The sequence below is a fragment of the Salmo salar genome, chromosome ssa04 (assembly GCF_905237065.1).
Source record: "Salmo salar chromosome ssa04, Ssal_v3.1, whole genome shotgun sequence".
NCBI lineage: Eukaryota > Metazoa > Chordata > Actinopteri > Salmoniformes > Salmonidae > Salmo > Salmo salar.
The window spans coordinates 30,355,951-30,372,178 of NC_059445.1; the positions used below are offsets into that span (position 1 = coordinate 30,355,951).

A 16,228-nucleotide genomic window follows, 5' to 3' on the forward strand; every position below is an offset into this window, starting at 1 on the left:
ATTCAAATGTGGACCTTTCATCAGCAGCTTGCATGTGTGGAACCCCTTTATAATAATTAACTGTGAATTACTGTGACACCAGCAGTTAATTACCAGCTGACAAAATTTGTGTCGACAGCTTTCCACAGTGATGCTGGCCCATGTTGGCTCCAATGCTTCCCCCAGTGTCAAGTTGGCTGAATGGTCCACCACCCAAAGGACATTCTTGATACACACGGGAAACTGTTGCGTGTGAGAACCAGCAGCTCTGCAATTTGACATAAACCGGTGCACCTACTACCATACCCTGTTCAAAGGCATTTAAATATTTTTGTCTTTCCCATTCACCCTCTGAATCGCACACATACAAAAGCCATTTCTCAATTGTCTCAAGGCTTAAAAATCCTCCTTTAACTTGTCTCCTCCCCTTCATCTACACTGATTGAAGTGGATTTAACAATTGACATCAATAAGGGATCATAGCTTTCACTTGGATTCACCTGGTCAGTCTGTCATGGAATGAGCAGGTGTCCTTAATGTTTTGTATGCTTGGTGTAGGTGATGTAATAGTACGTGTTTTTTTTTTAGGTTTTTGTTTTGCTGTGTTTCAGGCGTCTTCGTTTAGCAGTGTGACAGACTCCACCATGTCCCTTAACATCATCACTGTTACTCTCAACATGGGTGAGTGCCCCCTTCAATTGCTCCCCTCCTTTTCGCTTCTTTCTTATTCCTTTCTTCTCACTCCTATCACCTCACGCTCTTCCATTGCCTTATCTCTACATCAGGCTCACGTGCTAGCTTATCTGTAAGGTTTAGTTTTTCTTATCTGAAATAAAATGGAATAGGATAAAAATACTATCTGTTAGCTGATGTACGGTTTCCCCCGTGCAGATAAATACAACTTCTTGGGCATCAGTATCGTGGGTCAGAGCAACGAGAGGGGTGATGGGGGTATCTACATTGGCTCCATTATGAAGGGAGGGGCTGTGGCTGCTGATGGGCGGATCGAACCAGGAGACATGCTGCTGCAGGTGACACACATACAATAAGTTGTCTCTTACAGCTGGAAAGCTCTTTGTTTAAGGTCTAACCTCTCATGTTGCTTCATCTCAGGTGAACGACATCAACTTTGAGAACATGAGTAATGACGATGCTGTCCGTGTGCTGAGAGAGATTGTACATAAACCTGGGTAAGGCATCTCTTTCCTGTATGCACAAACTTTCAGTCTGTGTCTTGGTCTACAGTTGAAGTCGGAAGTTTACATACACTTAGTCATTAAAACTCGTTTTTCAACCACTCCACAAATTTCTTGTTAACAAACTATAGTTTTGGCAAGTCGGTTAGGACATCTACTTTGTGCATGACACAAGTCATTTTTCCAACCAACAATCGTTTACAGACAGATTATTTCACTTATAATTCATTGTATCACAATTCCAGTGGGTCAGAAGTTTACATGCACTAAGTTGACTGCCTTTAAACAGCTTGGAAAATTCCAGAAAATTATGCCATGGCTTTAGAAGCTTCTGATAGACTAATTGACATCATTTGAGTCAATTGGAGGTGTACCTGTGGATGTATTTCAAGGCTTACCTTCAAACTCAGTGCCTCTTTGCATGACATCATGGGAAAATCAAAAGAAATCAGCCAATTGTTTTTATTTCACCTTTATTTAACCAGGTAAGCTAGTTGAGAACAGGTTCTCATTTACAACTGCGACCTGGCCAAGATAAAGCAACGCAATGCGACACAAACAACAACACAGTTACACATGGAATAAACAAGCGTACAGTCAATAACAGAATAGAAAGTCTATATACAGTGTGTGCAAATGGCGTGAGGACGTAAGGCAATAAATAGGCCATAGTAGCAAAGTAATTACAATTTAGCAGATTAATACTGGAGTGATAGATGAGCAGATGATGATGTGCAAGTAGTGATACTGGTGTGCAAAGAGCAGAAAAGTAAATAAAAACAATATGGGGATGAGGTAGGTAGATTGGGTGGGCTATTTACAGATGGGCTATGTACAGCTGCAGCGATCGGTTAGCTGCTCAGATAGCTGATGTTTAAAGTTAGTGAGGGAAATATAAGTCTCCAGCTTCAACGATTTTTGCAATTCATTCCAGTCACTGGCAGCAGAGAACTAGAAGGAAAGGCGGCCAAAAGATGTGCTGGCTTTGGGTATGACCAGTGAGATATACCCGCTGGAGCGTGTGCTACGGGTGGGTGTTGTTATCGTGACCAGTGAGCTGAGATAAGGCAGAGCTTTACCTAGCATAGACTTATAGATGACCTGGAGCCAGTGGGTCTGGCGATGAATATATAGCGAGGGCCAGCCGACTAGAGAATACAGGTCGCAGTGGTGGGTGGTATAAGGGGCTTTGGTAACAAAACAGATGGCACTGTGTTAGACTGCATCCAGTTTGCTGAGTAAAGTATTGGAAGCTATTTTGTAGATGACATCGGCAAAGTTGAGGATCGGTAGGATGGTCAGTTTTAATAGGGTAAGTTTGGCGGCGTGAGTGAAGGAGGCCAAGACCTCAGAAAAAAAATTGTAGACCTCCACAAGACTGGTTCATCCTTGGGAGCAATATCTAAACGCCTGAAGGTACAAAGAAGCCACTGCTCCGAAACCGCCATTAAAAAAGCCAGACTACGGTTTGCAACTGCACATGGGGACAAAGATCGTACTTTTTCTAGTAATGTCCTCTGGTCTGATGAAACAAAAATATAACTGTTTGGCCATAATGACCATCGTTATGTTTGGAGGAAAAGGGGGGAAGCTTGCAAGCCGAAGAACACCATCCCAACCGTGAAGCACGGGGGTGGCAGCATCATGTTGTGGGGGTGCTTTGCTGCAGGAGGGACTGGTGCACTTCACAAAATAGATGGCTCATGAGGAAGGAAAATTATTTGGATATATTGAAGCAACATCTCAAGACATCAGTCGGGAAGTTAAAGCTTGGTTGCAAATGGGTCTTCCAAATGGACAATGACCCCAAGCATACTTCCAAAGTTGTGGCAAAATGGCTTAAGGACAACAAAGTCAAGGTATTGGAGTGGCCATCACAAAGCCCTGACCTTAATCTCATAGAAAAATGGGCCAAAATTCACTCAACTTATTGTGGGAAGCTTGTTGAAGGCTACCCAAAACGTTTGACCTAAGTTAAACAATTTAAAGGCAATGCTAACAAATACTAATTGTGTGTATGTAAACTTCTGACCCACTGGGAATGTGATGAAAGAAATACAAGCTGAAATAAATCATTCTCTACTATTATTCTGACATTTCACATTCTTAAAATAAAGTGGTGATCCTAACTGACCTAAAACAGGGAATTCTTACTAGAATTAAATGTCAGGAATTGTGAAACAGAGTTACATTTATTTGGCTAAGGTATACGTAAACTTCCGACTTCAACTGTATGTGTGCATGCCTTCTGCTCCTTCTACAAAGATAATTATCCATCAATAATATAATACTTTTAGCGAAAACACTTCTGTTACAATCTGTACAAACTGAGAATAGAAAGGTTCACAACTTTTGTGAAACGTCACAGCAAAGTTGAAAAATATATGGCAAATAGAAATACAATATGGATGGTGTTAAGAGATCGATGGGAGGGGTTGAGTGGAGCTGAAGGGTGGCATTAAAAACAAGTTAACTAATGTAAAATATACTTTCCGATAATGGAAAATGTATTTAAAAGAGCTGTGTGTATACATGCATACACACACAAGATTTCAGACCCCTTGACTTTTTCTACAATTTCTTACATTACAGCCTTGTTCTGAAGTGGATTCAATCTACGCACAATGCCCCATAATGACATCACAATACCCCATATTGACTAAGCGAAAACAAGTTATTACAAAGTTTTGCAAAAGTACAAAAAACAGAAATACCTTATTTACATAATTATTCAGACCCTTTGCTATGAGACTCAAAATTGCACTTAGTTGCATCCTGTTTCCATTGATCATCCTTGACGTTTCTACAACTTAATTGGAGTCCACCTGTGGTACATTCAATTGATTGGACATGATTTGGAAAGGAACACACCTGTCTATATAAGGTCCCACAGTTGACAGAGAATGTCAAAGCAAAAAACAAGCCATGAGGTCGACGGAATTGTCTGTAGAGCTCCGAGACAGGATTGTGTCGAAGCACAGATCTGAGGAAGGGTACTAAAAAATTTTTGCAGCATTGAAGGTCCCCAAGAACACAGTGGCCTCCATGTGGTTGTTCCACTGGATATCATAAGGTGAATGCACCAATTTATAAGTCGCTCTGGATAAGAGCGTCTGCTAAATGACTTAAATGTAAATGTAAATGGAAGAAGTTTGGAACCACCAAGACTCTTCCTAGAGCTGGCTGCCTGACCAAACTGAGCAATCGGAGGAGAAGGGCCTGTTCAGGGAGGTGACCAAGAACCCTATGGTCACTCTAACAGAGCTACAGAGTTCCTCTTTGGAGGCCTTCTGGAAGGTTCTCCCATCTCTGAAGCACTCCACCAATCAGGCCTTTAGGGTAAAGTGGCCAGACTAAAGCCACTCCTCAGTAAAAGGCACATGACAGCCTGCTTGGAGTTTGCCAAAAGGCATCTAAAGGACTCTGACCATGAGAAACAAGATTCTCTGGTCTGATGAAACCAAGATTGAACTCTTTGGCCTAAATGCCTGACTTTTGACTGGTACTGTATATATTATATACATTTACAAAAAAATATATGGGGGTTGAAAATGATGCAGACAATGACATTGATGGAAGCTACAATCCATCTGCAATATTAAAGCTGATCTACCCCCTAAAACAAAAGAGAAGAAAATAAAGATAATTATCTCGATGTCTCCCTCGCTTTCACTCTTTCTCCTTTTCTCTCTCCACCCAGACCTATTATCCTGACAGTAGCTAAATGCTGGGACCCCTCACCCCAGGGCTACTTCACCCTCCCACGCAGTGAGTAACCTGTTATATCTCCTAGGCTCTTTCTCAGTTCCTCTTTCCTTGATTCCTTGCATCCTCTCTCCTCACAACACACTCAAGGTCGAAGATCCAAAGTCCCTTCCCCTCTGACCTTCTCTTTTTGAGAACGAGGAGAGGGAGGATGTGAGAAATCGAGCAGACTAACTGCAAAAAGAGCCTCGGCTGAGAAATTCACCCAATGGTAGAGGAGACGACAACCCCTCATAGTGTACACCCCCATTGTTCTTCCAGATGAGCCGATCCGGCCCATAGACCCGGCTGTGTGGGTGAGCCATTCTGTGGCCCTGACAGGGGCCTACCCTCCCTACCCCGGCAGCTCCTCTCTCAGCACCATCACCTCCAACTCCTCCGTGACCGAGACAGAGCGTGAGTCCCTCTGCCCGTCTCTGGCCCACAAAGGTAAGGTCTGCTTTTATTTACTACACTGTATGTTTGAGTCTTCTCGTGTCTTTCTCTCTCTCGCTTTCTGTCTTGTAAGTCTCAAGTTTTGTCATTTTGCTCATTGATCTCTGTTGAAGATTTAAGTCAGGGTTTCCCAAACTTGGTCCTGGGCCCCCAGCACTACTCAGCTGATTCCAATAGTGAACTAATCATCAAGCTTTGATCATTTGAACTAGCTGTATAGTGTTAAGGCAAAAAACTACATGGGGACCTGAGGACCGAGTTTGGGAAACGCTATTTTAAGTTCTCTCTTCTCCCTCAAGTGTTAAGTTCTGTCTACCTTAGTTGTTGATAATGAATAGATTTTTTTGACAGTCTGTTTCTCTTAATCTTACCCTCCTCTCCTCCCCTCATCTCTCTCCAGGTTTTGATGACTTCAACCTGTCCCTCCACTCTGACATGGCGTCGGTGGCTAAGGCCATGGCCTCCCCAGAGTCTGGTCTGGAGGTCAGAGACAGGATGTGGCTCAAGATCACCATCCCCAACGCCTTCCTTGGTGAGAGAACTGCTTCCAGATCTGTTTGTGCTGTATAGCCAACTTCTAGGGTGCTGTTGTATTTGGATTGGAAAGAAGGGTTATATCGTTGAAAAGTTATAACTAGTATTAGGGTTTAATGAAAAATATATAAATAATAATAATAATACCAATGACTGGTATCCCAGGACTTCCCGACCAAGCACCTTCCAGTTTCCCAAGAACAATATTGACAGGTACCGTGGACCAATAATATTAAACATTTATGCCTCACAAAAAAAATACAAAATGTGCACGTGCAAATAGCTGCATGCATGAACCGGACATATCAACTTTTATTTAACTTATTTTACTAGGTAAGTTGAATGAGAACACATTCTCGTTTACAGCAACGACCTGGGGAATAGTTACAGGGGAGGTGGGGGAATGAATAAGCCAATTGGAAGCTAAGGACGATTAGGTGGCCATGGTGGTATGAAGGCCAGATAGGAAATTTAGCCAGGACACTGGGGTTAACACCCCTACTCTTACAATAAGTGCCATGGGATCATTAGTGACCACAGAGTCGGGGCACCCGTGTGTCACGGTCGTCGTATGAATGAGACCAAAGCGCAGCGTGTGTATCGTTCCACATCTTTATTTAACTGTGAAACTATGCAAGACATACAATAAACAAAAAACAACAAACCGTGACGAAGAGGTGCAACATACACTAACTCAAAATAATCTCCCACAAACACTAGTGGTATAAACAACAACTTAAATATGATCCCCAATTAGAGACAACGATGACCCGCTGCCTCTAATTGGGAATCATATGCAAACCCCAACCTAGAAAAAATAACCTAGAACACAACAAAAAACTAGACAAAAACCCCAACATAGAAAAAAACTAGAACCAACAAAGAAATAAATGCACTAGACCAAACCCCCAGTCACACCCTGACCTACTCTACCATAGAAAAATACAAGCTCTCTATGGTCAGGACGTGACACCGCGTAACGTCCCATCTGAAAGACGGCACCCTACACAGGGCAATGTCCCCAATCACTGCCCTGGGATATTTGTTTAGACCAGAGGTAAAAGTGCCTCCTACTTTCCCCCCAACACCACTTCCAACATGAACTGGTCTCCCATTCAGGGACCGACTAGGACCAACCCTGCTTAGCTTCAGAGGCAAGCCAGCAGTGGAATGCAGGGAGGTATGCTGCTGGCAAACTCTCTGGCGTCATTCATAGCCTACATTAGACCAGCCATCACGATTCTAGCAGCCTACCATATTTAGCCTACTCAACATAATGTCAATAGAAAACATCACTTACTTGCAAGACTTCTATAAATTGCTGTCATGTGTAGGCTACTCATGACGCAGTTACTGAAGGCAGTCTCATCTCACATTCACAGATCACTTTATGGCACTGGTAGAAGCTCAAAATATGACCTGCAGCTACTCACTGGTCACAAAATGACTGGTATATTGTGAGTACAACCGTGCCTCTAGGAAATATATATTTGGAACATTGTTCCATGATGTTAAAATAACAAAAGTGAGTGCACGGCTAGCAGATAGTGGCTATCAGATACCATAGACTTCCAGTCATTGCACTAACCCTACTTAGCAACTTCCTTCAAACTGCATGCAGAGACATACAAATGGTGTCCATGAGTTCATCTGACTTAGGGGAAGTACATATAGGGCCTCATTACCAAAATCACAAAGTGTCCCTTTAAACTGGCTGGGCCTAATATAGTGAATAAGAGGTCATACAATACGTTTTGTAGTGATTCATATGTTGTTGATGTGAAGAATATTTGCTGGTCTGTGGTGTGTAATGAGGAGCAACCAGACTTGACACATTGCTTATTTCAGTTACAAATAAGCATGCACCCATTAAGAAAATGACTGTTAAAACTGTTAAGTCCTGTTGGATTGATGAAGAATTGAAAAATTGTATGGTTGAGAGGGATGATGCAAAAGGTATGGCAAATAAGTCTGGCAGCCCAACTGATTGGCAAACATACTGCAAATTAAGAAATCATGTGACTAAACTAAATAAAAAAAACTATACTATGAAACAAAGAAATTATATAAAGAATAATAGTAAAAAGCTTTAGAGCACCTTAAATTACATTTTTGGGGGGAAAATCATTCCATCATTCATTGAATCAGATGGCTAATTTAAACATAGGGATGATATGCCAGCAACAAATGCTGACACTACACATCCAAGTATATCTGACCAAATTATGAAAGGCAAGAATTGTACTTTTGAATTCCGTGAAGTCAGTGTGGAAGAGGTGAAATCAACAATGACAAGCCACCGGGGTCTGACAATCTGGATGGAAAATGACTGAAGATAAGATGATATTGCCACTCCTATTTGCCATATCTTCAAGTTAAGCCAACTAGAAAGTGGGTGCCCTCAGGCCTGAAGGGAAGCTAAAGTCATTCCGCTACCCAAGAATAGTAAAGCCCCCTTTACTGGCTCAAATAGCTGACCAATCAGCCTTTTACCAACCCTTAGTGAACTTCTGGGGAAAAAAACTGTTCGACCAGATAGAATGTTATTTCACAGTAAACAAATTGATACCAGACTTTCAGCATGCATATAGGGAAGGACACTCAACAAGCACAGCACTTACACAAATGACTGATTGGCTGAGAGAAATTGATGATAAAATGATTGTGGGGGCTGTCTTGTTAGTCTTCAGTGCGGCTTTTGACATTATCGATTATAGTCTGCTGCTGGAAAAACGTATGTGTTATGGCTTTACACCCCCTGCAATATTGTGGATAAAGAGTTACTTGTCTAACAGAACACAGAGGGTGTTCTTTAATGGAAGCCTCTCAAACATAATCCAGGTAGAAGCAGGAATTCCCCAGGGTATCTGTTTAGGCCCCTTGCGTTTTTCAATTTTTACTAACGACATGCCACTGGCTTTGAATAAGGCCAGTGTGTCTGTATGCAGATGGCTCAACACTATACACGTCAGCTACTACAGCGACTGAAATGACTGCAACACTTAACAAAGAGCTGCAGTTAGTTTCAGAATGGGTAGCAAGGAATAAGTTAGTCCTAAATATTTCCAAAAATAAAAGCATTGTATTTGGGACAAATCATTCCCGAAACCCTAAACCTCAACTACATCTCGTAATGAATAATGTGGAAATTGAGCATGTTGAGGTGACTAAACTGCTTGGAGTAACCCTGGATTGTAAACTGTCATGGTCAAAACATATTGATACAACAGGAGCTATAATAAAGCGCTGCTCTTCCTTAACAACACTATCAACAAGGCAGGTCCTACAGGCCCTGGTTTTGTCGCACCTGGACTACTGTTCAGTCATGTCGTCAGGTGCCACAAAGAGGGTCTTGGGAAAATTGCAGTTGGCTCAGAACAGGGCAGCACGGCTGGCCCTTAAAAGTACACGGAGAGCTAACATTAATGACATGCATGTCAATCTCTCATGGCTCAAAGTGGAAGAGAGATTGACTTCCTCATTACTTGTTTTTGTAAGAGGTGTTGACAAGCTGAAGGTACCGAGCTGTCTGTTTTTAAAATACTCGGACACCCATGCATACCCCACAAGACATGCCACCAGTACTACTTCACAGTCCCCAAGTCTAGAACAGACTATGGGAGGCACAGAGTACTACATAGAGCCATGACTACATGGAACTCTATTCCACATCAGGTAACTGATGCAAGCAGTAGAATCAGATTTTAAAAAACAGATAAATGTACACTTTATGGAACAGCGGGGACTGTGAAGCAACACAAACATAGACACATGCATACACACACGCACTATACACACGCATACACACAAATTTTGTGTTGTAGATATGTGGTACTGAAGTAGGGCCCCGAGGTCACACATTTAGTGTGTTGTGAAATCTGTTATGAATGTATTGTAATGTTTTTAGAATTGTATAACTGATCCATAATAAATACAAATACACTAGGCTTTAAACAAATTGCGTTTAACAGAACTTTAACAGAACCTTGAGTTGATAAAGTTTTGACAAAAACAATAACGGGGTGGTTCAAGAGCAGCTTTTAGCCGTCGTATATTGGACATATACAGCCATATAGAGCCACTCCACATCCTCCTGATGTGGAGTGGCTTTACCAACCCACGGGGGGTTCTAGTGTGGGGTTCTAACGGATGATTGATTGGCAGGTTCAGATTTGGTGGAGTGCCTCTACCAACACATCGGGAGGTTCTAGTGTGGGGTTCTAATGGATGATTGATTGGCAGGTTCTGATGTGGTGGAGTGGCTCTACCAACACATCGAGGGATTCTAGTGTGGGGTTCTAATGGATGATTGGAAGGTTCTGATGTGGTCGAGTGCCTCTACCAACACAGAGGGATTCTAGTGTGGGGTTCTAACGGATGATTGATTGGCAGGTTCAGATTTGGTGGAGTGGCTCTACCAACACATCGGGGGGTTCTAGTGTGGGGTTCTAATGGATGATTGATTGGCAGGTTCTGATGTGGTGGAGTGGCTCTACCAACACATTGAGGGCTTCCAGGACCGTCGTGAAGCCAGGAAATATGCCAGTAACCTACTGAAAGCTGGCTTCATCCGCCACACGGTCAACAAGATCACCTTCTCAGAGCAATGCTACTACATCTTCGGTGACTTCAGCGACTGTGAGAACTGTGAGTAAAACAGCACAAGCCTTTGTGGCTAATTGCCCATAGGCCTGTTGTACTGTACTACAGAGATGGGCAACAGGTGGCCATCCCTGTATTATGATTATTTTGGATAAATAAAATTGTCAATCTGTGCGGCACTCCTTTGAATTCCGAAATCCCGATGTGGCCCTCGAGCCTTAAGATGTTGCCGTGCCTGCTGTGCTACATTAGCTTTACAGTTTCGTTGCTGTTTGCTGTGAATATGTATATTTGCCATGAACTTTTTGCTGTTTTATTTTGTGAGAGCTCTGATAAAATGTCCTATGTATTGAAATTGAAGGTCAAATGATGCATCCTACATCACTGATTATAACTGTACCGTTACTCTATTCTCTCTTCCTCTCCCAGACATGGCAAACCTCTCCCTGAATGACAACGACGGTTCTAGTGGGGCCTCAGACCAGGACACCCTGGCCCCCCTGCCCCTCCCGGGGGCCACACCCTGGCCCCTGATGCACACGTTCCCCTCCTACCAGTACACTTCCAACCCCTACTCCAGCCAGCCGCCCCCCTACCATGAGCTTTCCAGCTACAGCTACGCGCCAGGCAGCACGGGGAGCCAGCATAGCGAGGGTGAGACTGGAGGGACAGAGGGAGGGGGTGGGGTGGTGTGTATGTATACTGAACAAAAATATATGTAACATGCAATAATTTCAAAGATTTTACTGAGTTACAGTTCATATACCGTAATTTCCGGACTATTAAGCGCACCTGAATATAAGCCGCACCCACTGAATTTAAAAAATATATATTATTTTGAACATAAATAAGCCGCACATGTCTAAGCCGCAGGTGCCTACCGGTACATTGAAACAAATGAACTTTACACAGGCTTTAACGATACACGGCTTGTAACAAAAATAAATAAGCTTTGACGAAACACGGCTTGTAACAAAACATTTAAAATTAGCAGTAAACAGTAGCCTACCAAGAAAGTCATTGCTCCAGACCAAGCTCCCGTGCAGCAGCTCTATTTCCTTTTCCAACAGCCAGATCAATCGCCTTCAACTTGAAAGCTGCATCATATGCATTTCTCCGTGTCTTTGCCATGATGAGGGTGACAAAATGACTACCGTAATCAGAATGATGAGCGCGCTCGATTTAATCTAAACAGTAAACAAAAAAGTTGTTTGACCTTAACCCGTTCGGCAATTTCATTGGTCTAATGAAAGCTTCATGCCGCCAAAAAACTGAGCACGTCAAAGAATGTTTTTATTTTTTGAAAGCGGGAAAAATCCATATATTAGCCGCGTCATTGTTTAAGCAGCGAGGTTCAAAGCGTGGGAAAAAAGTTGCGGCTTATAGTCCGGAAATTACGGTAAGTAAATTAATTAAGCCATAATCTATGGATTTCACATGACTGGGAATACAGATATGCATCTGTTGGACACGGATACCTTTTTAAAAAATGTAGGAGCGTGGATCAGAAAACCAGTCAGTATCTGGTGTGACCACCATTTGCCTCATTCAGCACGACACATCTCCTTCACATAGAGTTGATCAGGCTGTTGATTGAGGCCTGAGGAATGTTGTCCCACTGCTCTTCAATGGCTGTGCAAAGTTGCTGGACATAGGCGGGAACTGGAACACGCTGTTGTACACATCGATCCAGAGCATCCCAAACATGCTCAATGGGTGACATGTCTGTTGAGAATGCAGTGGATGAAAGAACTGGGACATTTTCAGCTTCCAGGAATTGTGTACAGATCCTTGCGGCATGGGGCCTTGCATTATCGTGCTGAAACATGAGGTGATGAGTGGATGAATATCACAACAATAGGCCTCTGTGCATTCAAATTGCCATTGATAAAATGCAATTGTGTTCGTTGTCCGTAGCTTATACCTGCCCATACCATATCCCCACATAACGTTGACATCAGCAAACCTCTCTCCCACACGGTGCCATACACATGGTCTGCGGTTGTGAGGCCTGTTGGACGTACTGTAAAATTCTCTAAAACAATGTGGCTTATGGTAGAGAAATAAACATCCAATTATCTGGCAACAGCTCTGGTGGACATTCCTTCAGTCAGCATGCCAGTTGCACGCTCCCTCAACTTGAGACATCCATGGCATTGTGTTGTTGTGACAAAACTGCACATTTTAGTGGCCTTTTGTCCCCAGTACAAGGTGCACCTGTGTAATGATCATGCTGTTTAATCAGCTTCTGGATAAACCACACCTGTCAGGTGGATGGATTATCTTGGTAAAGGAGAAATGCTTACTAACAGGGATGTAAACAAATTTGTGCTCAATTTGAGAGAAATAATATTTTTGTGCATATGGAAACTGTATTTGATATTTTATTTCAGCTCATGAAACATGGGACCAACACTTTACATGTTGTGTTTATATTTTTGTTCAGTGTAATACATGTGTTATGGATGAATAATAAAAGATTTCAGAGTTATAGTTGTTAAAGTGTTTTCCTGACAGGCCATACTCAGAAACTTGAAGATTGTAGGGTTATGCAAGGGTTAAAAAATGTCTAGTTTGAATCAGAGCTATAGATAGCCTCTGTATGATTCTGGTTAGACATTGATTTTAGAATGTACTCAGCTTTTCTGGGGTGCCTGTTTTCACATCGTCCTGTCTTCTCTCCCCCAGGGAGCCGGAGCAGTGGCTCCACCCGGAGCGAGGGAGAGAGACGGAGGGGAGGGAAAGGCGGAGGAGGGGTGGGCAGTACTAGCGGCCGGGATGAGAAGTCACCGGTAGACGGAGGCAGGGACTCTCGCTCAGGAAGCGGCAGCGAATCAGAGTATTCTGTACGGAGCAGCCTGAGGAGGGGGGAACACGGAGGCTCGGCCACCCCCAGTGAACACAGCCACTATAGCCACGTCAGCCAGCGCTCACACCACCGTGCACCCCCTCCACACCTCCAATTCCCACAGGGCATCCCCCTTTCATACAACCCCATGATGCTTATGATGGTCCCCCAGCACCCTCACGTGCACCCACACACCCTCCAGGGCGTGGGGCAGACAGGGCCCTTGATGTCGGGCCTGCCCCCTGGCACCACCCCCGGGGGACCTCCAGGGGCACCCCCAACCCGTGACCTGGGTTCTGTGCCCCCAGAGCTCACCGCCTCGCGCCAGTCCTTCCACCTTGCCATGGGAAATCCCAGTGAGTTCTTTGTGGACGTCATGTAGGAGTGGAGACACTACAGAGGGCTGAGTCCCAAATGGCACCTAATTCCCTACATAGTGCACTACTTTTGACCTGAGTCCAATGAGCCCTGGTCAAAAGTAGTGCCCTCTGGGACTGACCCAGAGGCTGTATATAGGGAAGTTGGTGTCCAGAATCAGAAGGATGCACGCTGCAGCATAAGGCAACAGAGCGGTACCAGCAACATTCACAAGTTGCTTTGATTCACTTGAACTCTTGGAAAGCTTTAAGAGCCTAAACCCAGCCCAGACCATTCTCTTTCTTTGTGATGTCATTGGTTAACCAAGGTTTTATTAGGTGTCTCCTCATCTGACAGGAATCAGTTACCTCTAGATCTCTACCTTATCTTACAAGCTGGTAAACATCTAGAGGAAGCAAAGATAAGTAATTCCTGTCAGCTCAGGATTCAGCTAATAAAAACCTTAAATTGAGTTTCATCAAGGGTAATAGGAATAACCTATATTTCTCTGTTGTTCAGACAGGAACATAGGTCATTACGTCAATTTGTACAATATGAAAACAGAATAAATTTCACTTCAAGTAATTGTACATAATTCAATGTGCCACGCCATTATGACCACTGTCACATAGCTGTGATCATGTTTTAGAACCTCCTACTTAGGAGGTTAATTGTTGTGGTGTTCTTGGAATATGGTACTAAAACACTACCAGCTGGAGAAAAAGTGTACATCATTTATCTGTTAATTGAAATGGATGAATTCATGCATTCCCATTTGATCTACTGACATACAGCAGTAGGGATGTTTTTATGAGAAGTTCTGTTGGGTTTGTGTTTACATGCACTCACGCTCAGGGCCTGTATTCACAAAGCAAGTAGGTAGGCTGATCTCGGATCAGGTGCCCCTGTCCATATAACTGTATTCATTATGATTTGACAAGACTCTGATATGATTTATGAATAAGGGCCCAGGTATTGTGGAGGCCTCCTGTCCTCTGCGGTAACTGTTGAGCCCCCTGATACTGTTGTGATTTGCGCCTTACTGGTCAGTCAGCTTGATGCAGTGTGTGAATTGGGCCGGTACACACAGGTACTGATTACAGGCCCCTCAAATACTGTACTGCTTTAGTACTGGCCACTCTTATCTTGGCTTAAATATATGATGAGTACTGGCACCCAAAATGACTACTGTACCGGCACCTATTTCAGTTCACTTCAAGCACTGGGTGGATGACTGGGAGATGGAAGCTGGTACAGACCGACAGACTGAAGTATTTGGGATAGCAGTTGGTGAGGGTAAAATAATGTAGCCTGGTTAAACCAGACTGAATGCTATGCTCTCACCATTGTTTTGAGTGCTGCATTCAGTCTGGTTTAACCAGGCTACAAAAAATGAAAAATAAACAAATACAAAATAGTTGATATAGCTCTGATCTCACACTCCTACCCACATTTTGTTTTTTAACTGAGTGACATACACCTTTTTTTATGTATACATTTATATAATTGTATTAAAGGTGCTTGATGAAGAGAATAGTTATGTTTCTTAGTATGGCACAGTCAGTAATGCATTGTCATATTTGCTTGTTTGTCACTTTTACATTTGTACATTTTAGTCATTTAGCAGACACTCTTATCCAGAGAGACTTAGTGCATTCATCTTAAGATAGCTAGGTGGAACAACCACATATCAGTCATAATAAGTACATTTTTCCTCAAAGTAGCAAAGTCTGCGCTAGTAAGGGGGAAATTGCAATTGTATTACAGTTTAAATACAACTCTACCAAATTTAAAGTGTTTTCCCCTTTATTTTTAGATAACAATTTTGTGTATAAGCATTAATTGTATTTTATAACTGAACTTCAATGATGGTGGCAAAAAAATGTTTGAGAATTGTTTTTAGAAGAAGCCTAATTTGGCTTTAGACGCTGTCCTTGAATAAAATAACATGGTTATATACTGAACAAAAATATAAATACAACATGCAACAAGTTTAAGATTTTGCTCAGTTGTAGTTCATGTAAGGAAATCAGTCAATTGAACTAAATAAATTGGGTCCAACTCTATGGATTTCACATGACAGGGCAGGGGCGCAGCCATGAGTGGGCCTGGGAGGGCATAGGTCCATCCACTTGGGAGCCAGGCCCAAATCAAATGTATTTGTCACATGTGGCGAATACAACCGGTGTAGACCTTACCGTGAAATGCTTACTTACAAGCCCTTAACCAACAATGCAGTTGAAGAAATAGTCAAGAAAATATTTACTAAATGGAATTAAATAAGTAACAATGAAAATTACATTAATGAGGTTATATACAAGGGGTACGGGTACAGAGTCAATGTGCAGGGGTACAGGTTAGTCGACGTAAAAGGTTACAATGTATAGATCATAAACAGTGAGTAGCAGCGGTGTAAAAACAACCAGGGGTGGCCATTGATTCATTGTTCAGGAGTCTTATGGCTTGGGGGTAGAAGATATTGCCAAAGAAGATATTAAGTCTTTTGAACCTC

The 16,228-nt window shown here is 42.8% G+C and overlaps 1 protein-coding gene across 2 annotated transcripts in view; it reads left to right on the forward strand.

The window, feature by feature from the left end:
- Positions 1 to 15,510, forward strand: part of LOC106602818 (segment polarity protein dishevelled homolog DVL-2) — a 34,462-nt gene extending 18,952 nt beyond the window's left edge. The window contains exons 7-15 of one of the 2 annotated variants that reach the window (XM_014195710.2): positions 591 to 660; positions 871 to 1,010; positions 1,093 to 1,169; positions 4,876 to 4,943; positions 5,202 to 5,369; positions 5,776 to 5,907; positions 10,380 to 10,556; positions 10,941 to 11,165; positions 13,200 to 15,510. In XM_014195710.2, coding sequence (XP_014051185.1) covers positions 591 to 660; positions 871 to 1,010; positions 1,093 to 1,169; positions 4,876 to 4,943; positions 5,202 to 5,369; positions 5,776 to 5,907; positions 10,380 to 10,556; positions 10,941 to 11,165; positions 13,200 to 13,741 — 1,599 coding nt within the window. In that variant the 3' untranslated portion in view covers positions 13,742 to 15,510. Of the gene's footprint in view, positions 1 to 590; positions 661 to 870; positions 1,011 to 1,092; positions 1,170 to 4,875; positions 4,944 to 5,177; positions 5,370 to 5,775; positions 5,908 to 10,379; positions 10,557 to 10,940; positions 11,166 to 13,199 lie in introns of both variants that reach the window. The other variant, XM_014195709.2, reaches the window with a different exon arrangement.
- Positions 15,511 to 16,228: the final 718 nt, after the last annotated feature.